The sequence below is a fragment of the Amphiura filiformis genome, chromosome 18 (assembly GCF_039555335.1).
Source record: "Amphiura filiformis chromosome 18, Afil_fr2py, whole genome shotgun sequence".
Classification (NCBI taxonomy): Eukaryota; Metazoa; Echinodermata; class Ophiuroidea; order Amphilepidida; family Amphiuridae; genus Amphiura; species Amphiura filiformis.
Genome location: NC_092645.1, coordinates 20,652,446 through 20,680,405, shown reverse-complemented (window position 1 = coordinate 20,680,405; position 27,960 = coordinate 20,652,446). Strand labels below are relative to the sequence as shown.

The window sequence follows — 27,960 nt, the reverse complement described above, 5'->3', positions numbered from 1 at the left end:
AATAAAATCCTGTAGTCGGACGATGCCGTTTCGTCCGTATAAGTCCGTATCTTTCCCAAAATTCTGCAGTTTTGTTGAAATGGTTCATATTGCCTATAACTAGAGTCATGTGTGAGTCATTCCGTAGTTCAATGGCGTCAAGAGTTCTGTTTATGTATTTGTTTGTCATTGGCGTCCAAATCAAACCCTCTTGGTCAGCCAGTTTCGATCGTGAGAAATTTCCACGGTTTGAAGCATTATTCAGTTGACCAAATCTATTTGATAAAACAGAATAAATCATATTTTGTACATTAGTGTTATTAGAGAAAGTATATTATTACAATATTATACACTACGTACTTTTTTGCGAGGGGCTATGAATGAACGTTTATGTATTGCATGAATGGTTCTCTCAAAACTCATGTCCTTCTAAAACAAAGTTGACTGATTCTACAGGCACAAATGTTACACTGTTGCGATGATAGGGACAGAAGAATAATATGAATATCGTTTTAATGGATATGTAGCATGTTTAATTTCTTTGACCCCTGTATATACCTAAACTCAAAAAGGATCGATTGAGTCCATGTCGAGGTAGCACAAAATCTGTATATGTTTTTAATCCTTGTGATCAGTAATTTGGTATATCTGTCAAAATTTTTGACCCCTGTATGACATTAAAATCAACAAAAAAAGCGCAGTGATTTATAGTGTGATATCCACAAGCCTCAGCACACAGATTGTTGCTGACCACTAGGACCCACATCATTCCATAAACCATTTAACAACAATTCAGGGTCTTTGCTGCTTCAAGAGCGCACACCCTAGACATTCCACAAATAACCTTCGCAACCAGGATCAGCTCCCGAGTTTCGTACGGGTTACAACGAGACAATTAGCAGTAAGTTCCTTGTCCAGGGGAATTTCAAACTAACTCAATTTTTTCCACAAGAGCGTAATAGGCACCGTAAGGGTTCGAACAATGCACCTAGTACTTCATGTGTGGAAATTCTCATACTTCTACTAAAAAGTAAACAGTTCTTTAGCTTAGCTTAGTCAGTTTATTGAGATCCTTTGGGAGTCTGTCTTTAAAGGTCATATGTGTTGCTAGGACAACATCATATCATTGGCAAGTTAATATTATGAAGATAATGAAAATGACTCATTTTTTGAGAAAATAACACGTTTAAAATTGATATTCCGCAAAAACCAACTTAAGCGGTGAGTTCCTTCGAACGAGACAGATTTGAACTAGAAAAAAGTTGACGTTATGAAATGAGATGTGCCTGTTTTGAGAAAAGGGACTGTAAACGCTCTCAATGCACAGAACGTATACTGTTGTTGTCCTCAGAAAAAAGTCTAATCAAGTGTTACAAATTTAATGGTTTTTAAACATATGGATAAAATCAGTCGCTTCTTCTTTATATATTAGTAAATTGTGATTCATATGTATATCAAGTTTTTGAGAAATATTTGGACTAAATAATAAAAATATATCTTAGACCAATTTTACCGTGCAATTTTATAATTTGAGCGTGATGTATATCGATATTTTATTTATTATGCAAATTAACCATTTCAATTGCCTTTTGTTCGCACTTTCCCGATTTCTCGTGGAACAAGGTCGCATATTATACACATGACTGAATGTCAAAAGAGCTCATATCCAGAGCTTATGTTTATATAACATGACTCTTCATTTGCTGTGACGTCACCAGTCTCCTGCCATAGAAATTGATTTTGCTTCGAGCGGGGGAAGGACCGTAAATTGGTGTACGAGACAGAATTTACAAACACAATTTCTCTTTTTCAGGAGAAATACGAATAAAAAAAATTGCAACGAGTGTCAACTTGTAATGTAATAATTATTCTCTTCGAATGGCGATAACTTGTTTTTGCAATAGATCTGTCTTTTAACAGCACTAATGTCACTATCTTGGACAACTGTACCAATATCATCTACATAGATGAAGCGGCATGTACCTTCGCTTCTTTGTTGGTTACACTGTGAGCTGCATTGTACATTTTCAGCTTATTGAATATAAAATAATAGTTTGCCCTAAGTCCTTCACGCATTCTCTATTTTTTCACAGCATTCATTCACTTTTTAATCATAGACGTGTAAAGAGAATGTATTTTAAAACTTTCACGTACCTACTAAATATAGATGGATTCAATGTAGTCATCATTAGTTTTCCTGCCAACATCGTCTTCAAATCCTGCTATGGAAGCCAAATTGAATCTGACATTCAATTAATTTGATCAAATAAAAAAGAACAAGATGGAGTACTTTAGTCAAGATGAAAAAAGAGGAGAGGAGAGGAGAGGAGAATAGAGGAGAGGAGAGGAGAGGAGAGGAGAGGAGGGAGAGGAGAGGAGAGGAGGAGGCAGAGGAGGAGCAGAGCAGAGGAGGCAGAGCAGAGCAGAGCAGAGCAGAGCAGAGCAGAGCAGAGCAGAGCAGAGCAGAGCAGAGCAGAGCAGAAGAGAGGAGACGAGAGGAGACGAGACGAGAGGAGAGAGGAAAGCAGAGCAGAGCAGAGCAGAGGAGCAAAAATGAGAGGAGACTTTTAGGCGTAAACAGCTAAAAGTGGTTTCATGTAAACAGATGGTTTGAAGTAATTTTCAACTTTTTTCCCCTTATTAACAAAATTATTTACTTTCACAGCAATCTTTAAAGCTTTTTTTTTAAAACAATGATCTATTTATGACAAGATTGGTGCCGCTATTTAGTTACTTGAAATGATCTTTTAAGCTTTAAATACGATAATTCCTTTGTTTGTTGACAAAATATTTTTATAAAAAATTGTTGTTGCTGTTTTCACCTATTCCATCAGTATTGATCACCTACCCTTGGAAATTAGGAAATATGATTCAGCGCCAGCTATAGTTTGCATTTAGTTAATAATGAAACCAATTTTGCATACCGTCACCCTCATAACCAAAGGGCCTAAGTCATTATTACATGTTTCTCATTTGGAATTTTGATTTGCTGAGTAATAAACCCATAAATAATCAAATTTCCAGCCGCATTCTTCATTAACTTGTGGAATACATCAAAAGAGATATATTCCACAAGTTCATGAAGAATGCGGCTGGAAATTTGATTAATTACGGGTTTATTACTCAGAAAATCAAAATTGTAAATGAAAAACATGTAATAATTACTTACCCAGCAAACACAAAAACGTTTTTAAACCGTTTTAAATAAGTTATATTTTGGGTTTTGGTTTAGGTAAAAACGTTTCAATAACATTAAAATGTCGGGTTATATAAAGGTCATGAAATCGTTTAAAACGTTTTGTATGAAAACACACTACAACAATATTATTTTTTTTAATGTTTTCGAAATGTCATTTAAACTATTTTTACAAACATTTTGGCCAAATATTTTGTCAACACTTAAATAACATTATGTTAAAATATTTGCACCCAGCAAACACAAAAATGTTCTTAAAATGTTTTTTACAAAACGTTTTAATAACATTTAAATGTCGGGTTATATAAAGGTCGTGAAAACATTTTAAAAACGTTATTGCAAATATTTTGGGCAAACATTTTTTGCAAAATATTTTTTCAACCCCAAAATAACATTCTGTTTAGAATGATTTGTGCCAAGTTTTCAAAAATGTTTTTGGAATGTTATTAAAACGTTTTTATACCCTTTATATAACCCGACATTTAAATGTTTTCTGTAAACATACGTGTTTGCTGTGCAGTAAATTACCAACAAAATGTTATTTAATGTTATGAAAACGTTTTATACCATTAATGTACCCTTTATATAACCCGACATTTAAACGTTTTCTGACAACCTTTTATAACCTTTTGCGAATTATGTCGAAAACGTTTTGTGTTTGCTGGGTAGTCCCTTTGGTTAGGCCAAAGAAAAAGGTTGTTTGTTTGTCTTCCACAGCCCACTCTTCAGTTTAAGGCCTGACCAATATTTTTTTTTCTATTTCAAACAACCGTGCAGAGTATAGGGGAGGAGATCGAATTGTATTTGTTCAAATCATACCTAAACACGTAGTCATTTTCATCGATAAGTCTACCGCATTTTGATCCTAATAATATCCCACTACTGCCGACAACACTGCATGATTTATACGGTGGCTTTGGAAAGAGACTTTCCTGAAAATAATGGAAAAATATTTAGGCTTAGAACCTTGAAAACAAGTATATTTTGAATACATGGTTCTTCTATAAATATATAATAATAAGGTGTGTACTAGTTTAGTTGGAAGAGGTGTTATGATGCAGTAAATCAGAAAAGAATGTGTAGGAAACGATATGATTTACGGTAAGTCATACATATTTAAAAAGCGGCCACAGAGATCAAAATATGAAAGTGCTCCGATTTCAATGAAAATGGTCTCATATTGTTCGTCATTTTAAAGCCTTAATGTACGATTTCTTTCAAATTTTAAATGTGTTATTGTATACTGAAAATGCTGAAATAATGATAGTAATAATTATTTGGAAGGTCCCTGTCTATTTTGAGCTGAAATAACAAGGTAAATCGAAAGAAACCCTGCTGGTTATTTTGGCCGTTTCACACGCAATTCTATGGGAGGACATAATGTCATAATTCTTGAATTATGGCATTATGTCGAACTTTGTTTTGTTGTCCTACAAACACAACGAATCTGGCTGATTCCATTTAGGTGTAAGTTTGGACATGTGTAACATTACAAATATGCCAAAAAAATCAGGTTTGAAAAAAAATTAACCAATTTCATATTTCATATCAGAAATACTAAGCCTACTGTAAAAATGTAGTAGTGCTTTACCAGTATGCTTCGACTATATTAATAAATACGTATTTACGCACGTGACCAGCTCCGCGCTGTAATAACAGCTTGTAGGCAAGAGGTCTTTACCCACACACATTGTTTTGGTCATCTTTTGTGAACATAATGGGTCAGTTTTTGAGTAAGAATCTTAAAGTAATGCACCCACGCTTTTCAGGAAATTATAAGTTTTATGTCAGGTCAATTTGCAAAATATGGGTAAAAATGCTAAATTTTGACGTTTTTGGCTCAAAATTAGGGTCGAAACATTATTAAATCTCACTGATATTGGTTTTGTTTGATAGATAATTTCAATATCTTTCATTAGACACCAAAAATGTGAAAATCGAGGCTGTTGTTAATAAATGGCATGCATAATACGAATTATACAGGAAAACAGGTCAAATTTGAGGTCATTGACCTCTGATGTCACGCTCCACCGCTCACGACACTCAAGACATCACTTTTCAGATGTCCCATGGGGTGTTCTATCCAACTATCATAACAAGACACCTGGTCATTTTTTCAAAAGAAATTCTTGCTATCTTTTGGACCATGACCTTCTTCATAGCGGTGGTCTTCCTGTACATTGGAATGCTACTTTGTAAAACTTTGTGATTATATTATAAACGTTTCCGTCGATATATATTTTTCCGTCGGAAAATATTTTCAAGATGTTGCTTTTGATGACATTAGAATTTGGTCACGCTTGCTGATCTTGCTATGTCGTGCCAACGGGTCATGTGCGTATTTATAAATACGTATTTATAAATATAGTCGAAAGTAGCTGTTTACGGCAGTAAAGTTGCTGAAAATGTTTCGTCAAAAATGTGTAGTGTTTAGCTTTCAATCTTCATATTCTTGCGGTAAGTTATGTAGTTTTACAGATTACAACACAGATTTTTAGAGTGTGAATACTGCTTTAGAAAAGCGATCTTGTTTAAGTTTGGATTGACTACTATAATGTGTATACCTTGGGGAGTTCTACGCCTCCATATGATGTATTTCCCGTGTTTCGCTGTGTTAGCATAACTTCATCGTAAACGTTCTTTTTCGTTTTTTTGTTGTACAAGAATCTGTGAAAGTTGAAACAAAAGATGAACATGTCATTGTGTATTTGAGTAGAAAGTTTTTATTAGAATCATGCAAAGCATATTTTTACACTTAGTACATCATACGCCATCTTGATATTTAACATCTAAAAGTCATGCTTTACTCAATATTTCACGTTTCTTTTGCGTATTCCTTTGTAATAAATAATCCATATTTTTCAATTCCATTAATGTTGTTATATCATGTGGATACAATATAATTCAAGATTCAAAGTGGTTGCCATAATTATATAAAAAAAAACGTTGCTGTTGTAGCGCTAGCATTTAGTCAATCATCTTGGTTTTGGTTGGTTTTGGTAGCTTTTTCACAAGCATATTTTTCTGTATTATTAAACTTATATAATAGACAAATGGTTGCCATTTTGGCAGCCATATGTGGCCATACACTACGAATGAGCCGTAAAGTCGGCAAGTTGTATTCTGAGTTACAGTTTCAAATGAAGTTGAGGTCGTATTCATAGGTACCTCAATTTGTTTGACACGAGTCAAACACCGTTTAAATCAATCAATAATATATTCCTATAGAATCCTTAAATAGCTCTAGTCTTTGTTTGCTTTTGCTAAATCCTCTTCAAGTGGTGGGTTACAAAGCATTGTATTTTGTCTAGGTATGTATAACAAACAATTAACAATGAGAAGACATTCCTGAACCTCGTTGACTTGGGGATGATTTGAAATGACCGCATATTATGACTATTTGATATTTATTACCAGCAATGTGGAAAACGAGACACACGTAGAACCGAAAAAAAGGTACCATTTTGTTGAAGGAGCAGAGTTCAACAAACCATAACCCTGCTTCTGGATATCGTTTGAAGTCAAATGATATACCATTTTAAAGCTTATGATATATATTTTCTAAACACGAAATAAAAACAATTGACCGGGCTGACTTTACGGCTGATTCGTAGTGTATGGTCTCATATGGTATAGAAGCAGCTCGAATCAAGTTGAACTATATGAAATGGTTGATGTTGTTGAGAAATAAGACATATCGTCACCCTGCTGCGAATATTGCCTATTCAAAATATAGTTCAAGCATTCATCAGTTACATAATCATCCTATTTATAATTATTATTCCCTTTATTTTGTCTCATTATCATTTGTTCTTGTGCAAAGATTGGTGAATAAATATATGAAAGTTTAAATGCATGTTTGGGCCATATTTTGTACTTAGTTCTCAACATTAAAAAACAATGACTAAGGCAATTATCGTAACAGGCTGACGATATATTACATATACCTACCCAATTCGACCGCTCAGTGCCAGAGTGGGTAAGTACAATAGCGGTCATGTGTAGATGAATACAATATTGTGTGTACATTGTCAAATGTTCCCAGAGCAGCTATTACCCACTTCTGGCACTGAGCTCCATTCTTGAATTATAACAATTTGACAATCACCCGTCATTTTTAATCCATTCCGTGAGACAACTAATATAATTATTTAATAGATATGATAGACGCCTCATCCTCAGTGATTGCTAATCCAGATACTTTATATTTGAATCCGTAGAAGAAATTTAAAAAAATGAGGTATTTTTGTAACTTTCTAATTATTTAAAGAACGAAACGGGATATTTTCACAATTCAAAAAGTAAACCCCATGAGAACTACCTGCCGATTGCCGAAAATGAATATTGTCTCCAATTTTGAACCAATCAAGGAGGGTATTAATAAGGTTATCTGTAAATGCAAGTTTGACCAAAAATTGTTTAAAGCCTAGTTGTAATTGGCAACTGAAATGAGCAGTTCAAGTTATCAACCAATCAGAAATGTTGTAGATGACCAGTAGTGTCCAGGCGGTTAAAGCTATTTTACTGGGCAAATGCATCAAGTATTTAATTATGTTTGATTTGGGCAATACAACATCCAAAATATTCATTGAAGTTTCTGACAGTACACTTCTTTTACGGACACCCTGTAAATTACCTACCTGAAGAGCACCATATTATCAACCTCATGGGTTCTGGGTTTTGCAAATATACCAGCCACATGTGAAAAGAAATCATCAATTCAGTAGGCAATTTTAGAGTGATTTTATGGAGATATGTCAACATAGTTACTGCCGCCTTTTTGTAATTCATTACATCTGTCTTTGCGGAAATTGATGCATTTCTCATCGATGGACACGGATTGATGTTTGGTATTTTATAAACTGAAACACAAAGAAAAAAATTTACTTGTTGCTTTTAATGTATTTTGACTCAATGTGTGTTTACATATAAAACGTATTGAAAAATATTTTCATGACCTTTAGGCAAAAAAAAACATGTTTGCTTGCCGTAGCGCGCATTTCGTTTTAGACGGCATATTTTGCGCATTAGATTTTTTTTTCACTTGGTCAAACGAAAAAAAAGAACCTAACGGAAAATTGCAAAAACAAAGTAATAATAATAATCAAAACAACACTGGAACAAATATTTACATATTACACAACAAACGAGCGTAAAGGTGCTGGGGTTAAAGATTTATCACCCAAATGAGCGCAAACCATGGGATCTACGATTAGCTTAGGTCGATTTTTTTATTACGGATAACAAAATCATAGGGGAGGGGTTGTTGGCACCCCCCTTTGTAGTTCCACGGTTAAGGAAAATAAATAAATGAATTATAGCAAGAACATTAAACCTAGTAGGACTAAATAACGTATAACCATATAACGATGAATTGTCTTGTCATGTAAATTCTATTTTGTCATAAATCTTAAACTGTGTAAATTATTTAGTTTCCAAAACATGTCTTTTATGCTGTATTTGGCAAGTATAATGGAAATCTGAAATCTGAAATTTCTTTCTTGAAAAAATTCTGAATTCTTAATTTTATATTTGATAAAAACAATTTGTAGTTAAATTTGATACGCTGTGTTGGTTATGTATTTTATAATATGTATTTTATAATATGTAAAATATGGGTTAGTTTCCCCCATTTTAAATTCATGATTGTGTATGATTATATATTTATGTATCCTATGTATTTAAATATTTTGTTTCATTATTTTGATGTATTTTAATGTATATTTTTATGTGACCCCTGGGCCTCATGGAAGAACAGAGGATACCTTAAAACATCCACTGAATGAGTAACCCAGGCAAAAGAAGAAAACAAACAAACAAACAAACGATGACACTTGTTATACAAAGCATTAAATGATAAAGAAATCATGGACTTTACACAGGAAACTGTATTGAATACGATTTCGTTTTGTTGCACTTGAAACGTACCGGTATCGATATTTTGAGCAGGTGATGATTATTGTATACACTGCCGTGATATTTCAATGGCCTGTCGTTATCACGGAGGCAAATTATTACGTAGGCATGTCCACTAAAAATTGAAGTACTTTTAAATTGATTCAGACCTAACTTATGATAAGGATAATGAACTAAGTGCAATGCATTCGTCAAGATAATCGCACGCGCCGTGGAGTTATTGCATTTAGCTCGAGAGCCGATAGGCTCAAGAGCTAAATGCAATAACTCCATGGCAAGTGCAATATCTTGACGAATGCATTTGCACGATACATTATCCGTCATACACTTTTGAGTGTAGGCCTATTAAAACAATAGGCAATATTAATTGCTGCATTCATTATATTAGTTTTAATATTAGGGAAAATATCTTACATTTTAAAAACACCGTCAGGACATTGACCAGCTACGTAGCATTTAACTGGTAAAGAAAATCAATCCATGTATAAGTTAGCTATCAATGGTATCGATTGCACCATACGTCATACTTTAGTAACTTATTCACGCATGGTTTGTAACCAATTGACTTTATGTTGTGATCATTTAATATCGTGGTTTGGAACACAGAGATCACTGAACCAGTTCAACTGGAAACGATCGATTTAGATGTCCGACTAGTACTACGGTGAATTGAGATGAGAGGAAAAACATATCAATATCAACTGGACTTTATAGCTCTATAATTTGAACTTTAAAATCTACTACTTATATTAAAACACACGACATTGCATTGGGATTTAACAATTTGTTCAGTATTATCATAGGCCTTCAAACACATGTGTTTGAAGGCCTATGGTATTATAAAGCATGATCATGATATTATGCGCTAGTGTGTGTTTCCTGGCCCGGCTATGTTATTTTAGATATAGGCCTACATGTATTTCATTTGTAAAATGCTGAATATTTTGCAATGGTGTCATCTTGTATAATTATGATCCACCTGTTTTTGGCCCTTTTTAATTAATAGAAGCTCGATTATTCTCATTTGATGTTTAATTTATTTGAGGTCATTAATCATAATTTATGACAATGATATTTGCACGAGCGATTGCCGAATAGGGTGCAACTCTACTAGTCTTATTACAAGACTGCCCTACCCCAACCCTAAACCCTAACCCTAAACTCCGTAAACGAGGACTGGACTCAAGTCTAGCGAGTTGCACCCTATTCGGTAATTGTACCTTATTATAGAACACCGTTTGTTACTATACCATTTTAACACCACAGAATGTATATTCGTACTTTTTTGATGGTATATATATCGAACAGACAAATAGTTATGTGACCTCTGTGTCGAAAGCGTCACCTAACTCTACTATATGGTTATGTGAAAGTAGTATTTCTAGTATTTGAGCGTGCACGTATTATCTAGAATCTATTGTTTAGCGTGCAGGTTTTAGATAATGCATTGTTTAGCGTGCAGGTTTATATAATTTGGGCTGTGAAGGGTAGTTCGCGAAAATAATGCACGGGAGAAGAATACATAACGATGAATAGAAACGGGCACTAGAAGTGTATTGGATGGGAATTGATGAAAGAAACATTTTGGCGTTTAAATAATCTTAATCGGACGTTTCATTCCAGAGATATGGCCTTTCGAGTGTCACGGTTTTATATAGGGCTGCTAGAACATGTTAAAAAGTTAAAGTCCAAAAGGAATACTAACAGAAAGTGCAACTTTAAGGTACTTTTTCTTAATGTATTTATTAACTATCTTATCTGGAACATTATATTTGCTTATAACAACATGAAAATAAGATCATCCTGAAAATTTAATCGATTTTGTTGACATACAACAAAAACTATAAGACCTCAAAACCCATGGTTTGTTTGTTGAAACCTCAAGCATGATCATAGATGGCCGCCATGGAAAATATCTCCATAGAGGAGATGAACAATAAGTGCATTATTTCAAATGAAAAGCGGTAGTCTTAAACATTGTTCAATCTTTTACGGTCAGCACATTTTATCTTCAAAAATTATTATATTTCATCATGGCATAAGTTTGGTAACATTAATCACTACCAATTTTGAGAAATTTGCTCCAACTCGAAGGTTATCTTTACTACATTGAGCAATACACTGTGTGCATGGAAGCCATGATGGTCCCCGGTTTTTATACTCCCTATGAAATGGACATGGTAGTGAGAAGTGCACGGGAAGTGCATGATTTGAGATGGGCCGCGGTAGGCTTAAACATTCTTAAATTTCTTAACATCCTACACATTTTGTCTTCATAAATAGTTAAATTTTATGAGTATGTAAGTTTGCTTGTCTGATTCACTCCAAATTCGGAGATAATTGCGTTTGAACACCTGATGCACGGAATGGTGTCACTTCAACCTGTTGTAGTTCTCATCTCATTAAATTTTTCATTAAAAAAAGTTGATCTTTTCATGCAGGAAGGTCCTCTCTATTTACTGACCAAACAGGAAAAAGTTTGGTGAATGTTTTCTGGTGGAATCAGGAATTTCTTGAAACACCCTGATATAGGCCTACATTTGGATCAAAACAAGTATGTACGCCATTTAACATGCCTGGGATTTCTTGTATCGATCAGTTTCTCCATAGACAATACGTGTGTGAGTGCACGCACACAGTAAATGAAAAATCGTTCTAGTGGAAACTGTATTGAGAGTGGGCATCCCTATATACTAGTCAAGTATAAATTTTCTATAAACTGTCCCCGGAAGCGAGACGGAGCTTATCAATTAGGTACAAATAATTATAAAGCAGGTAACTACTATCAACCTAGCGAAGGCTAAAAAAGTCCGGGGTGGGGGACACTTGACACAATGACCATGTTCCCCCGGAAAGACCCCCTTTTTTGATTTCGCAGCTCCGAAAGACCTCCTTGTTCATCCTCACATGTTTGTTTTTTCAGGCGATTTTGACTGTTCGTACCTCCAAAAGATTAGAAATCGCTATGGACATTGAAACTATAATTATAGCTCCTTAGTGTCAAGGAGATCATCTTTAAGTTGGTGTTTAAAGATAAATGGACAGTGCCGCCGAGAGCCGTTTAACGGGTCAAGGTAATGAACACACACGCCCCCCAATTAAGTAGACATTACAGCATGATCTCTTATGTCAATGGGGGCAGCAGTGGCATAAATTGATGATGAATGCATAGATGACTGTAGTCTGCACTGTAATAATTCCCGCAAAGTTTGCAATTTTAACGCTAAAATTTATCAGAATTATGACAGTTGTGGCCAAACACCGGGCATTTGGTCAATTTTGTCCTGGTGTTTTGAGCCAAGGAGTAACCGACTTGACCCCCCTCCCCCGGCAACTTCATAATTTTAGGCGTAAAGCAACTCGGCTTCGCCTCGTTGTTTAACTTAAAATAATGATATCGGCCGTACTATATGCATTGATGAGACTTTAAATAAACATTTTGTTATCTGGATTAACATGGGAGGACAAAAATATTGTGGTCTTGGACAAACACACTATGGCTTACAGCTATTGTGGTTTGAAATACTACTCCCTACAAAATCTCTTTGATAATGTTATGTTTCAACTAGTTTTCCTCAAGTGTGCCATTCGTCGGAAATAATTTCAATAGCCCTATATTTACTGATTTATGAGCGATCTTTAAAAACCCATAAAACAGAGAATAGTTCTTAAACAAAGCAATATTTTTGAGGACCCGATGGTAGCCTCGGAAAGGCTTCACACACCATATATTAAAAATTCAAACAACTGGGATAAATAGCACATGTGAGGAAATTCATTTTTCGACATGGATGTTTTCTAAAATTGGCTAACTTTGAAGCGTGCCCTTTTCAATTCACTTTTATTCTTGCATGCCGAGTGTGGCAGAATTATTGTGCAACCACTGTGACATCACTACTATATGAGACGATATATGCACGACAGCGGCTAAAAACAATACCTTTATTCTCTAAGTATCCAATTCTTTATGTGAATCCTCTCATTGCCCTGGTTGGGTACTGGTTTAACTATACTTACAATTCGTAATGACCGGATTTTTCATAGTCGCTGCTGTTTTGCACCTCTCCACAATCAATTCCCCGTGGTTTACATTCTTATTAACCGGATTGTTTGAAGTCATCCATAACAATGATACCACGCTTCCGAAACTTAATAAACCAAATAACGAATATATTCTTTTCACGATCATTTCGAGTCAATTTATATGCAAAAACATAATATTATATTGTCTATATTCACGAAATGCCAACCCAGAGATCAAATTCACTAGATATTTCTGTGGTCACATTACGAATAATATTCGTTAAAAATGTATACTGATTATTATAGTCTCCAGCAATCGCCGAATAACTGTTCTAGCCGTAGCAGAGTAACCATACTCCCTTCTCAACGCAGGTGAACAGAATGTTAATACCGTTAAACATTAGTGTTAAGACAGGAAACATCTCTATAGAAACTATAGAAACATCTCTATAGAAACATCGAGTTGATAACTCTATTAGGGATGGGCAATGTGTGATACATGAACATATCATCCTCTTCCTTAATTTAAAAAAAATTAAAAATCACTTTTCAAGTATCTGCAGAACAAGAAAGACATTTTGTATAACTTTGGTTGCCAAAACAATTTTCATGAATCATACAATCTCTGTTCAGAAGAATATTTTTATTATGGACTCTCACCCCGGGCTCTCACTCTCCTTATCACAAGTACAAGCCAGATCATTATCAGTCCCAGAACAACGCCAAATATGGATTAAAAGACCTTAGACCTTGGATGTACAACAGCATGTTATGATCTAATGGGAAACTGTGCACATCAACAAACACCATTTCTATCAAAAAGGCAACGGCCGATATAATTTGAAACCACATAAATTACTAGAGTTGGTTCTTCTCTTGGATTTGGACCAGGCTTTAGAATATCGACTGTTGCGTTTTGAAATAAAACAAACCAGAAATTTATCACCCATTGTAAAAGATATGGCACATGTACCGAATACATGTACATACATTGGCTGACCTTGTGGATTTCCTGGCCCAGCCATGCTAACCACATAAGGAGATTATACGATTAACCTAGTGCAGCTATTGTCATAGCAGGGTATTATTATGTAATACTCCTGATCCATATTTGGCGTTCTCCTGGACTGATTATGTAAAGAAGCACGTCATGGCTAATTTTGGAGTCAAGTTTCTGGGTTACTTTTAGATGGACACCCGTGTTAGGCATTTTAACCACAATTGAAATAAAGTTGTCGACTTGAGGAGCTACCAAAAATACAAATGAGCGTGGGAAACGTCGCAATTGTGGTTACCACGAATCGACGTGTTTGTTTGCTGTTTGGGGGGGGTTTGTTTTTTGTTTTGTTTTTTGTGTTGTTTTTGTTTTGTTTTTTGTTTTGTTTTTTGAGGGGTTGTTGTTGTGTTTTATTTATTTGTTGAGATTTTTATACCACTGGAAACCTCTGGCTACATAATGTCTATGTACCAAAAATTTCTTGCAGATTAATTCGTTTAGGAAAAATATCGTCAAATTTCAATTTCGTTTTGGTATACCAGAACGAAATTACAACGCATTGACTATGGAGAAGTGTAATACACATAATCATGCAAAACTCGCAAACCTAAATTTGGAATGGCAAACAATAAAGCATCCCGCCCAAATACGTAATATCACTAATATCTAATTAAAATTAAGTATTTATACTCTCTCCCTCTGTAGTAAACAAATGGTTTTGTTACGTATTGGGCTGTGTTGTTGTTTTCGGTTTTTTTTTGTTGTTGTTGTTTTTGTTCTATTTGACAGTGTTTTCCTTCGATTTTGTTACGTATTGGACTTTAATTGTTTTAAAGCAAATTATGGTTATTAGGTGCATGTGTTTGTTACAGAATTACTTTGTATTGACCCCGTAACTCATTTTGAGTCATTTTGAAAATCCATGCTGTATATTCAAAACAAAGCACGAAAACACAGCACTATAGCTGATTTAAAGGACGATTTCGTGATCCTAGCGTCCTCTTTTTATGACATTTTTCAGTAGATATCCACGAAAACAGCTCATTCCCAAAATTTCAGTTGATACCGGTTTTGCGTTAGCGAGTTATGCATGATTGTGTGTATTACACTACTCCATAGGCCATTGTTGTAATTTCGTTCTGGTGCACCAGAACGAAATTCAAATTTGGCGATATTTTTGCTAAACGAATTAATCTGCAAGAAATATTTGGTACATAAACATTATGTAGCCAGAGGTATCCAGTGGTATAAAAATCTCAACTTTTTTGGAAAAGAATGGGGGGATGAGGCTGTGGATCACGAAATGCCCTTTTAATTCTTATGTTTTCTATTATCAGTCCGGTCCGACTGCCTGATCAGGAAATACTGCCGAGTCCGCAGGCAGCATGGAAATAGAGCATTCCACAATGCAATGCTCTATTTCAAATAGAAACATCTTATAATATACCGTTATTTCTTGGTTTAGAGTAAAAAAGTATAGGTAAAATATATAAATTTATCAATGGATGTACAATCAGTAGTATTTTTTATCAATTTTAGTTAAAATAAAGGTAATTTGCATATTTAAATCAAAGTTTTAAAAAACCGTTAGAAATTGTTTTGTTATTTAAATTATTTTCCTCCCGGCGGATTTTTTTTCGCCCGGTGAAAAACTTACATGTAGCTCATGTGTGTCAAAGTAAAATGTCCACCGATCTTTTATAAAATTACCATCAACAATTTAGTCCTTACTCTGTCAAATTTGGAAGGGTTACCAAAGCCTGTGTTACCTGCGCAGGCAACATGCTGCCTGACTCGGCAGTATTTCCTGATCAGGCAGTCGGACCGGACTGACTATAGTGATGATAAGCACTAAATTAAAAGATATTTTCAAAATACAGCACGAAAACACCACACTACTATAATAAAAAAAAATAAGAATGATTATCCATGCTGTATTTTCAATTTGCTGTGTGTTCATGCTGTGTTTTGAAAATGTTTACATTTTTGTTTTTCTAATAGGCCTAATGCTGTGTTTTCTTCGTGCTGTGTTCTGGAAATCCATGCTATATTATTTTTCAAAATCACGGACTTTAAGGGATGGGGTATGAACGTTTGGACAGTATTTATTGTATAAATTTGCAATGTAATACACATTTTATGGCAAATGATTAAAAGTTGATACTTTTGAAAGACATTCTTCGTATTCAGAATGTAATTCGATATGTCTGATGTGCTCTCATATCCCACAAACAATACTGTCGAAACGCTCAAAACGCTCAATCCAGTAGAACACTACATGAAAAAAACATGCTGCATTTGCTAAACACAGCACATACACAACACTAGTATAGAAAACAAGAATTAAACACAGTACTATAATATAAAACATAAGAATGATATATCTATGCCGTAATAATTTTCAGCACTGTAATAAAAAAAAATATGAGAATGATAAAATCCACGTTGTATTTTCAAAACTCAGTACTATAATAGAAATCTCAGAATGAAAACACAGGAGTTTTTCTGCCCCTAATTTAAGGAGCACCTGCCACACCGGTTGCGACGATGGATACCATGCCAACACGCAATTGTGTGAATGACTGATTACACCTAGATCCACCTGTTAAAAGAGTACATTATTATTTTGATTAATTATCAGGAAATATGAACGGCACGCAGAACTGTATAGTGATCGTACAAACAATGCGGGTGTGTGCAATATCCGTAGACCGGGGAAAATAATTTTAGGTTGCTTATAAGTATATTTATTTATATCACACAAAATGGCAGCCAAATGGTTGAATTACATGATGATTTACAATCAAAACACAGTAATACACAATTAAAATGAAAAAGATACCATGCTCTTTAAATTAAGGCCTCGTATAGTTACGCTACGAATTTTTACCAAAGTTGTTACTTTTTTGAGTGAAAATATACCTACATTTTGGATCTTCATTAAGGTTTTATTTCATGTTTTTTGTTTTACATTGCTCAAGGAATATTGAAATTTACAAATTCCGAAAATAAAACAATACAACTTTTTTGTAAAACGTTTTATGTTTGCTGGGTATTACTGCTGCATTCGCAAGTATCCGGCGCACAATGATGGTACGCAACGCAATTGATGCAATGAGGCCAGGGTTGACACATGTCTTCGTCAGGTAGACAACCAGGTAGAGGGCATAGCAGCACTGTAAACTCACTTCAGAAGAACCAAAGAAAACCCAAACCGTCCCTTTTCAGTGCTACCTTTTATTCCACAAAAAAGATAAATGACTTATGTTGTAAATAAAAAGAAAGCAAGACACAACAAAGTAAGGAGTAAGAAACATGATAAAACAAAAAAACATAGTTTAGTTTATTCTTTCTTCATTGAGGGTAACAACTTCAGTGACCAGCACTGCTTTCCATGCAAGCCCTCGGTCAATACAAAACATAATATACAGTATAATATTGTATGTGATACAATATAAGATAGATATAATATAAACAAAAAAATGCAATGACAACTAGGAATTCATAAACTAGACTAACATGAAATGAGAACATTTGTTTTGAATTGTCTAAAGACATATTTTCCATATCAGTTCGAATCATTGGTGATAAACTGTTCCAAATATGAGCAGCTCTGACATGAAATGTACGCAAACCAGAATTACATATAATGTTGTATTTGGAACAATCAATGTGTTAGAAGAATGATTTCTGGTTACATGAGAATGAGTATTATGAACACATTCAAACTGAGATGATGAATATTGTAGGACTAAGATTTCTTAAACATTTAAATGTAAGAATAAGCATATGATCTTTCCATCATAGTTGGAGCCACCCAAGTGAGTTTAACATATCTATTACTGGCGTCCTAATATCAGCATATAGAATTATTCTAGCTAAATTATTTTTGAAAAACCTGAAGCCTTCATTGATATTCAAGAGAACAATTACACCACACTGAACTAGCATAATCCAAACTGGGGGTTACAAGAGCATTTGATAACAGAACAAGAGGGTGATGTAGAAGAAAATACCTACGACGCCTATTAATACCAATTCTTTTTGACACATTTGTGGATAAATAATCAACGCGAGAAGAACGTGACATATTGCAATCAAATTTAACTCCTTGATATTTCAACTCATTAACTTTTTCAATAGTACAATGTTGTATATAAGTTTTACATTGTCATTGAACTCAAAAACAAACATGAGAGACAACCAACATTTTGTGGTGGCCATGTTCTATGCCAACCGAGAGATCATTTGGTTTATTTGTAAAGGATATCCTCTATGGGATTTCTTAAGTATCTCATACCAAAGAAAAATGCCCCTGACTCCAGACATAATCATAATCTGCGCGTATTTAAAGGCACATTATTTCTTATGACGTTATTAGTAGTTTAACAACTTCTAGATTCCATTCTACAATTGAGCAATTGAATTTCTCGTAAATGTGAGTGTGTTGATAGCTGTTGTAAACCAGCTGATGACAGATTAAAACCTTGAAGGGTCAGACTTCGCAAATTGGAACATTTGGTAAGTAGAATCATTATTTGCTCATGTTCAAGGTTTGGATTCGTATTTCGATGGCATGATATTCGGCATTCCACAAGAATTTGCTGTAAATAAGACACTTTCTTTTGATCTCTACAGATACCATTCATTTTATCGTCGGTGATAGAAAAGTGGATCCGCTTCAGGTTTGGACAATTTCTATGCAAAATATCAACATTTTTACAATATGACTCCAGACATAATCATAATCTGCGCGTATTTAAAGGCACATTATTTCTTATGACGTTATTAGTAATTTAACAACTTCTAGATTCCATGGGAAAGTGACCCTTGACCCGGACAAGACCATCATCCGCAGCAATTTAAGGGCACATATTATTCCCTATGATAATGAACATAATTTGCGCTAGTTAAGGGCACAAATTGCCATTGTTCACCATATTTCTAACTCCATGGAAAATGCCCAACCTGACGCGACATGAACATAATCTGCGCTAATTGGCACCGTATATCTTATGGAGTAAAAGCCTCAAAGCCGTGACAAACATAATCAGCGCTATAATTGGGCCCGAAAAGGTGCCAAAACGCAGACAAAACAATCACGCGCTAATTGTAAGGCCATCCCATATGGAATTCTTATCGTGTGTATTTTATAACACCCAATTCCATACTTTACACATATGTATTAAAGGTTAGTTACTATTAAAATGATATCCGATTTTAAATAATGACCATGTCATTTGCCATGATTTGTCATAAATGCATATAATTAATGCAGCGTATCATTAAGAAAGCCGAAAAATAACTGCACCTACGCGCCTTCTTTGATACACATGAAAAGTATTTCTTCAATCATTTCATTCATGTATTTTTTCCATAGGCACAGTTAAATTGGTATGTATTTACCACACTGCCTAGGAAACTGTTGACATACCTTGATTGTGTTTATAACATCAACTAGTTTTTTGATTATGTGGTAAAATGTTTTGGCTACTTTTAGATTTTATTATAAAGTGCCTCCTTGACAGAAACATTCTTATTGTGGAATTATTTAGCATACAATTTTTAGAATTTCATTTGAAATGTTAGAAATGAAAAATAATGTTGACGACTCACAGTTTTAGTGACGTTTCACCAATACACTAGTGGTTTCATCAGACTACTTTATGCGGTTATATCAATAATATTGGTTGACCCATAACAATTCTCGTCCATTTTTCTTGAACTTTTGCGTCAACGTGATTAACTACTCCCAGAGCACAATCAAACTTTTTATTCCCGAGATCCACGACTTCAATCTCTACGGATTCAACAATGGGGAATACCTGGTGGTTGTATAAATACTGCACATTATGTCCTGTAAGTTTGACATAGTTGATGTTTACCAGGGTACCTATCACTTCATATATAGCATGTATGGTGTGAACCGACAACGAAGAATTTCCACAATACCAGAGTGTTTCTAAACAGGGTTGATGGCACAATGACCGGAGGCTTTCGCAGTTTATGCTTCGCAATCCCTCTGTCAAATCTAGAAATTTGAGTTCCCTCAGATACTTTCCAACAAGAGACACAACGGGTGATGTTACTTGATTTAGAACCAGTGACTGAAGATGTGATAGTCTCGATACCATCTTCTCAAATGCTTGTTCTGAATACCAAACGTCCTTGAGACATAGGTCTTGAAGATACTCCCAACCACCAATTGCCACCATGAAGTTATCAATTTTGGAATGCTGGCCTGACAGGCGAAAACGTGACATTGATGTTATGGAGCCAACTGAATCGGTCAAAATATCATCGATGTGCGTCGAATGAAAATCAACACGGTCGATCTGATTACAACTACAATTGAGCAATTGAATTTCTCGTAAATGTGAGTGTGTTGATAGCTGTTGTAAACCAGATGATGACAGATTAAAACCTTGGAGGGTCAGACTTCGCAAATTGGAACATTGGGTAAGTAGACTCATTATTTGCTCATGTTCAAGGTTTGGATTCGTATTTCGATGGCATGATATTCGGCATTCCACAAGAATTGACTGTAAATAACACACTTTCTTTTGATCTCTACAGATAGCATTCATTTCATCGTCGGTGATAGAAAAGTGCATACGCTTCAGGTTTGGACAGTTACTATGCAAAATATCAACAACCGAGCTACACATTCCAATAACACGTAACTCTTGTAAGACCATACCGGCATAAAGTTTTACAAATTTCAGCACATTGGCTTGATGTGAGGTTGGAAACATCCAGCGTGTGCGAATTTGCCTGAAATCAAAGACGTGTTTCCCATCTTTAGAAGTAAAGCGCTGGTATTTCTTTTTCGCATCATCGATCTCTTCAAGGACAGGGCCTTCTTCCTCCAGGTTGATGATCTTCCAAGCATGGGTATCCAGGATGATGTTGTACCACTTTTTACACACTCTAGAGTAATAAGAATAAAGAATGCAATCGTATTAATGCAATAAAATATATTATTAATTATCTACGGCCTGGCGCAGCACAAGTCAAAAACTAGATTTTGATGAAAATTGTATTGAAATGTTCGTCTAGTAAAAGCAGTTTAGCAAAAGAATTGTTTGCAATATCTAGGACATGTTTATGCTATTGGTACGAGGGCAAATAAGACTCAATAGGTATGCCCTATTTCGATGTATTTATCTGTAGGGATTGAAACTATTCCTTAAATTGCATTATCACAAGACAAATATTGTGTATATTTATGGTCATCAAAATTAGATATTTTTTTACTTTTGTACCTGGGTGACCTATTTGTTCCTGTTTGATGAGTTAGTAAACTTAAACCTTGAAATTATGAGATTGCGTATTAACAACATGAAGCAGAATGTTTGTCGTACATGTTTGTCGTACAGTAGTTCTACCTGATGCATGATCTAGAAGTGGTGGTACGACGAAACAAGTAATATACATGATATACTTTGCATTTTCGATAGTATCGTGACCCAGACGTTTTTCTTCACAAGGATCTACTTTCAGAAATCGCATATTAGAAGAGCTACACTTAGGTTACATTTAACAATGTCGGGGAACATATTAATTCTGATAAAGTCAATAAAGTCTACCTTAACGCCATAAGCTTGTCAAAGAGCGATAAAAGATTGAATATGATCAGTAATTCATCCACTTTTAGCATGTCAATTGCAACCATGGTATCCACCTTTCTTTGTATAGTCCCTTTCGTGTCTGAAAAAAGAAGCCATCATGAAAACAAACATTCGTTCATTAACGGTGGGTGATACAATTTACAGCCTCCTTCCGTGAGATTTTGGTGTCTAAAGAAAGCTATTTAGTTTATTTAATGGGTTTTTCAGGCGGTTGATTTCGGTGGGGGCGTTGCTAATAACGTGCCTTCTTTGTGTTAGTTTAAGACGGATCAAATAGTAATTGTCACTGCTTTTGACAGTTCATAAAGGTATGGAGGAGCACGGTGGCCTAGCGGAACGGGCACTGACTCATAATCGGAAGGTTGCGGGTTCGAGCCCCGGCGACGCCATCGTGTTGTGCCCTTGAGTAAGGCATTTTATCTCGATTACTCTTTAAACACCTAGGTGTTTAAATGGGTACCGGTATTCTTAAATGCTGGGAAGGTAACATACTCGCTGTAGAGGATGTGTAGCGAATCCCCTATAGCAACATTACATGGAGGAGTCTGGCCCAATCGCCAATGAAAGAGAGATGGGCACTCCGATCACTGTTTCAGGATCGTCTCCTTTTTTAAAAGTATGGGTAACCATAAACATTACCCAGTTAGGTCAAAAATGTATTGCCTGAGTAAGAGGGACCTAAACGTTAAAACCCATTCAATCATGTTCACCTTGTTGTCATCATTTGATCTTGTGATCGTGAAACCAAACATCTAAGATTTGGCAAACTATTCTTTGTTTCTAATGCTGTTCTAAGTGTAACATTTTGGGACCATTTTTATTAAACGTCAGTGAAATTTGGGCCCTTGTGGAGCAACCCGTACATCATAGATAGGTCAAACTATGCTTTTTCTGATTCATTATGAATAGAGAAATACTTTGGTGTTTTACTGTAAATTTGAAGCCCCCCCCCCCCTCCCAGCTCGATAACCCTTTTAAACATGTGCCCCCAGACTAGATATCCCCTAGATATAGTGGGTAATTTTACTTGTAAGATAGCCAGGACTCATTTATAAAAAATAGCTTGTAACACGATAGTTGCCACTTCAATAAAAATTCATGCTAACTCTATAGCCCTATAACATTCGAGTTGCATATTATAGCTACTCAACAATACCACTGCAACTTTAATAGCTGCTAAACTGCCACAAATATACTCACACAAGTTGCACCGTCTCTGGATGCACCCACTACACAGTAAATCCTATAGAAGTACAAGCAAACAAGACCTGAATCCACAAACAAATCTAAAAATTGTCTGTTCTTCGAAAGCCGCTAAGCCATCCTGCAACCGTCACAGCTAAATATACATATAGTATTGTTCTCAAGGCCAGTTATAGTAGTCACATAGTTATTATACGTTTCACATCTATTTGGAGCGAGTTTTTTTACATTTGGAGCAGGTGGTAATCGTGGAATGGAGGGGTTCATTAACATAGAATAACTCCTGGAAGCGGTAACCTTAATTAGCATGAGGCGCATTGATATGTAAATAGCGTATTGTTATTCAAATTTGCGCCCTAGAGCGGTAGCAAGGGGGTGACACTAAATTCACGGTTGACTATTAGCAACGCAAAATCTATGAAAAATTCAGCTGGTTTACTAGCTAGAAAGTGAGGCCAGTTATCGATCCGTTATAGCTCGTTATGAATAATTCATGTTCGACCCCTGGATCATGTTAATTGAGTTTGGCAAATAACAACGTTGTTAGTTTTGCGAACTTTGCCTGTTCAATGAGAGTATAGCGCGCCCCAATACATCTGGGCACAAACCAGGCGAAAACGATCCAGTTTAATGAAATGGCGGACGGGTATTCCCATCAGGCACCAGTGATATGTTTTTTCAAAGAAAGTCTACTAATTTAATATGAAATGACATTTTGCAATAGCAAAGTCAAAATTAGGACTTGCTGTCAATAATATGAAGGAAATATGTGACAGAGGCAAGGTGTGAAATACAAGTAGTATTTAAGTTATAATAACCTTTGATACCCGACCTGACCTTCGATCATGGCGCCCTATTCGTCTTATGTATTTCTATTATGCTCTCAAGTAAAATAAAATACCAATCTGCACTGAGCAGACAGAATGTTACTTGGCTCCCAGAATGAATTATTGATTTTATACGGAGGTAAAGAAATGCACAGTGTATGTGCAAGCCGTGTAACAATACTCTAAATATTTACAGTAAATCTGAATAGTGGTCACATGTTGACATATCATGTGGTCGGGAAATCACGTGGCAACATTTTAAGATTTCAGGATTGTTTACTAGTTAATTGCCATTTGTACTCTTTATTATTTATCTTTGTTAATTAACATATATTTTAAATGCTGATAAATCGTGGTTGGCTGCCCATGATATCTGTTAAATTCAATGTTTTATGAATATAATTCTACAACGCAGAGGGGGTCACACAGCAGAATTTCACATCACCTGACTTAGCTAGATTTCGAAGCTCTGCTCTTCAAATTCATGTAAATTTCAAAGTTTATACATTTAATATATTTAATATGATACTAATTTTTTGTTATAACCAACTGGTACACGAAATATACTAGCTTATTACCTTATTACCTTATACAGAAAGGTGATTATCAGCCTTCACTCAGCAAATTGACATGCCCGGCATATGCAGCCATTCTCCGTCTGGATAACATGACTGTCGCCCTCAATACGTCCGGGCACAAATTTAAATAACAATACGCTATTTACATATCAATGTGGCCTCATGCTAATTAAAGCTGCCCCATCCAGGAGTTCATCTATGGCGGTAGCAAGGCGGTAGTCATGTTATGCAGACGGATAATGGCTCGATGCGCCAGGCATGTCAAATTGCTGAGTGAATGTGTATAAATCCCCTTTCTGTGTAGGTAATAAGCTCGTATATTCGTGTACCAGTTTGTTATAACAAACAATGAGTATCATATTAAATATATTACTCGTATAAACTTTGAAATGTACGTGAATTTGAAGTGCAGAGCTCCGAAATCTAGCAAAGTCGGGCAGTGTGAAATTCTGCTGTGTGACCCCTCTGCGTGGTAGAATTATATTCTTTAAACATTGAATTTAACAGATATATGGGCAGCCAACCACGATTTATCAGCATTTAAAAGATATAATAATTAACAAAGATAAATAATCAAGAATACAAATGACAATTTAACTAGTAAATAAGCCTGAAATCTTGAAATGTTGCCACGTGATTTCCTGAACACATGATATGTCAACATATGACCATTAGTCAGATTTACCGTAAATATTTGGAGTATAGACGAATCCAACGAGCCAAGTCATGGTCAGGATTTGGATATTTTGTCTACGTGTGACACGGGTGATAGAATTCAGTTTAAAATACCCTCCAAGGCCGCATTATTTCACATTAAGGTGAGATTGAGCCGACGGCAGTGCCGACGGGGACTCAACTTTGGCAGCCATCATACTGCAGTTACTGTCCGTTTTCCTATACACAATACACAGTGCTCTTTCCCATTGACGCGTGACCTCTACAAAATTACATATTAAAAGTATTCTTCTAAAGTTCTCAAAAATATAGTTTTGTAACATGTCCTAAATTTTTAGCTAATTTAGATGTTTGGAAATATGCGTACTTTGGTGTTTTAGTTAATGTTATAGGTAATAGTACATTGCCTAGTTAACGTCGCTGTGTGAAAAATAACCGGCCAATATTAAAAGTACTCTTCTAAAATTCTAGAAAATATAGTTTTGTAACATGTCCTAAATTTTTAGCTAATTTAGATGTTTGGAAATATGCGTACTTTGGTGTTTTAGGAAGGATATGTAAACGACAGATAACACCAAAAAATATGAAGAAATTATTTCCAAACCGTGTTAAGTCTGCAAACCACCATGTTTCTCATTTTCAAGAACGCTGGTTAACAATAAGCACGCATTGTCTCATTTCGTAAACAAAGACCACACATAATTGTTCTCTATAGCGCTCGCTTTATAATCGTTCACCCAACTGAAAGTATAATCCCAGCTCATTGCTCCACTGTACGTGTAATGCAGAAACATATGTTCTGTGTATTTAACCAGAGAAGATATGATTTAATCAGTTGAGCTGTTTTCAATGAGTGTTATCTTGGTTTAATAGCTTTTAATGGGGTTTAAGTCCTGCAAAGGTCGAGTTGAATTCTACTGTAGACATGACTGCATCATGTTGAGGCATAGGAATGCGTGAAATTGGATTCATCTATTGGTGCTCAACTATGTATTTCTTTACCCAGGGCCGTTCCGACCATTAGGCCAGGTAAGGCGGTCGCCTAGGGCGGCAAATGCAGAGGGGCGCCAAAAAAAGGGCGGAAAAAAAAGAAGAAAAGGGTGGACAGGGTGGAAAAGGAAAAGGGGGACCTGAGAAAAAGAAAAAACGGGGCAGAAAAAAGGAAAGAAGACACGGGCGGACAAAAAGAAACACCACAGAAAATGTATGGATCATTGTCTTGTCCTTGAAAAGGAATTGCAGCACGAAAATTCAAAAGATAACCGATTTGTACATTGAATTGACAGTTTTAGGATTCAAATTTCCTAAACGACTTGGACCCAAAGATGTGCTGAAATATCTAGGCAGCAATGGTCTGTCTGGTAACACTCCTAATATTTTCGTAGCTCTTCTCATTTTTCTGACCCTTCCCGTATCTGTTGCCAGTTGTGAACGTTTTTCTAAGCTAAAACTGATTAAGATTTATTTGCGTTCAACGATGACCCACGAAAGATTAGTTGGGTTGGCTACTTTATCAATAGAACAGGAGCTCAGTCAAACTATGGATCTCAAAGAAATGGTTTCCGACTTTGCAAGCAAGAAAGGCGAAGTTCTAAGAAAAGTCATTTAAATAGCAACAACTCGAATATCTCAACATTGACAAAGACAAACATGAGGACTCACTCTTTTTTCATAGCTTGTCATTAAAATCAAAATACGGTTAGAAATGCCCCTGTGTCCATACTTTGTGTTGAGAGCATAACTGTATAAAGCATTAACGTATTTAATATAAACGCATCCCAAAAAGAAAGTATCAAATTTGAATTTGGTCCATAAGTAAAATATGGGGTCTTAAATTAAGACCTACCAAAATTATGTTACAGATAAGTTTATTCCGCATAGTTTGATACCTCATTTGTCCAAATCGATGCACTAGTAGCAGGACCAAATCAATCGGAATTTACTGCAACTTTTAAAATTGAGGTGATTGCATTCAAAAGATCATCGTGTCATCAATTCTGCATCGATTTGGACAAATGAGGTATCAAACTATGCGGAATAGATCAAGACTGAGAACATGCGCCCTAGATGTCTGGCAGTGGTTGATGCAGCAGGAGGACATACCAGATATTGGCTGTGAAAAGTGAAGGGTAAAACATTGAGGAAGGAGTAAAAGAGTATCTGTATTGAATGAAACACATGAAGTGAAGTCAAAAAGTCTAAACCCGTCTCTTATATTGTGTACCTTTATAAAGAATCTTGAGAAGCAGGAAAACCACATCAATAGGGATAGTGCAATTTTTTTAATTGAGGTAATTGCATTCCAAAGATAATCGTGTCATCAATTCTGCATTGATGTGGACAAATGAGGTATCAAAACATACGGAATAAAGTTATCTGTAACATACTTTTGGTAGGTCTTGATTTAAGACCCCATCTTTGTTTTATGGATCAAAATCAGACTGGATACTTTCTTTTTGGGATGCGTTTATATACATTCTGAAAACCTACTTTTCAATATTTCATAGTATAAATAGGAATATTGGAAACGGTTTTAATGGCACACATTTAAAAAAAGTTACAATTCGCTAACGATTTTAGCTCGGTATTACCTTTATTGGTGGCCAACATAATATCGAAATCTGAGGTTAGAACATAAACTAAATATAATTTGTGGTGGATTTTAATATTTATGACCTCTGACACAAAGTGTTGCATGTTTGGAGATACTCTATTTAGATCTAAGCACAGTGATTCAAAGATACATAATTATTAAATTTTGTCATTTGTATGATTATTTAAGTGTTTGATTCGCTTGAACATAGATCTGTACTCAAGTGTTTGATCAACAATGGCATAGTGTGCAGTGTCAAATGTTTGATTTTATTTTGGTATCGTGATTCTGTACTTCAATGAATAAAATTACAATTTACGATACGGAAATTATCACGATACC

General features: G+C 35.3%; 2 protein-coding genes across 4 annotated transcripts; both read right to left on the bottom strand.

Moving 5' to 3' along the window:
* Nucleotides 1-119: 119 nt before the first annotated feature.
* LOC140139402 (alpha-N-acetylneuraminate alpha-2,8-sialyltransferase ST8SIA3-like) lies at nt 120-13,500 on the bottom strand. 3 transcript variants are annotated; one of them, XM_072161165.1, is made up of 6 exons: nt 13,109-13,500; nt 7,816-8,037; nt 5,740-5,842; nt 3,995-4,107; nt 2,134-2,221; nt 120-254 (listed from the first exon to the last, which is right to left on the bottom strand). In XM_072161165.1, the coding sequence occupies exons 2-5, from the start codon at nt 7,827-7,829 to the stop codon at nt 2,137-2,139; spliced, it is 315 nt and encodes a 104-aa protein (XP_072017266.1). In that variant the 5' UTR covers nt 7,830-8,037; nt 13,109-13,500; the 3' UTR covers nt 120-254; nt 2,134-2,136. The 3 variants fall into 3 exon arrangements, 1 of the variants encoding a protein (XP_072017266.1); XR_011857111.1 differs by having other exon boundaries at nt 215-254; nt 2,134-2,198; XR_011857110.1 differs by having other exon boundaries at nt 237-254; nt 2,134-2,201.
* Nucleotides 13,501-17,684: 4,184 nt separating this feature from the next.
* LOC140139401 (uncharacterized) lies at nt 17,685-23,095 on the bottom strand. Its single transcript, XM_072161164.1, has 3 exons — nt 22,943-23,095; nt 21,701-21,821; nt 17,685-21,041 (listed from the first exon to the last, which is right to left on the bottom strand). The coding sequence occupies exons 2-3, from the start codon at nt 21,784-21,786 to the stop codon at nt 19,784-19,786; spliced, it is 1,344 nt and encodes a 447-aa protein (XP_072017265.1). The 5' UTR covers nt 21,787-21,821; nt 22,943-23,095; the 3' UTR covers nt 17,685-19,783.
* Nucleotides 23,096-27,960: the final 4,865 nt, after the last annotated feature.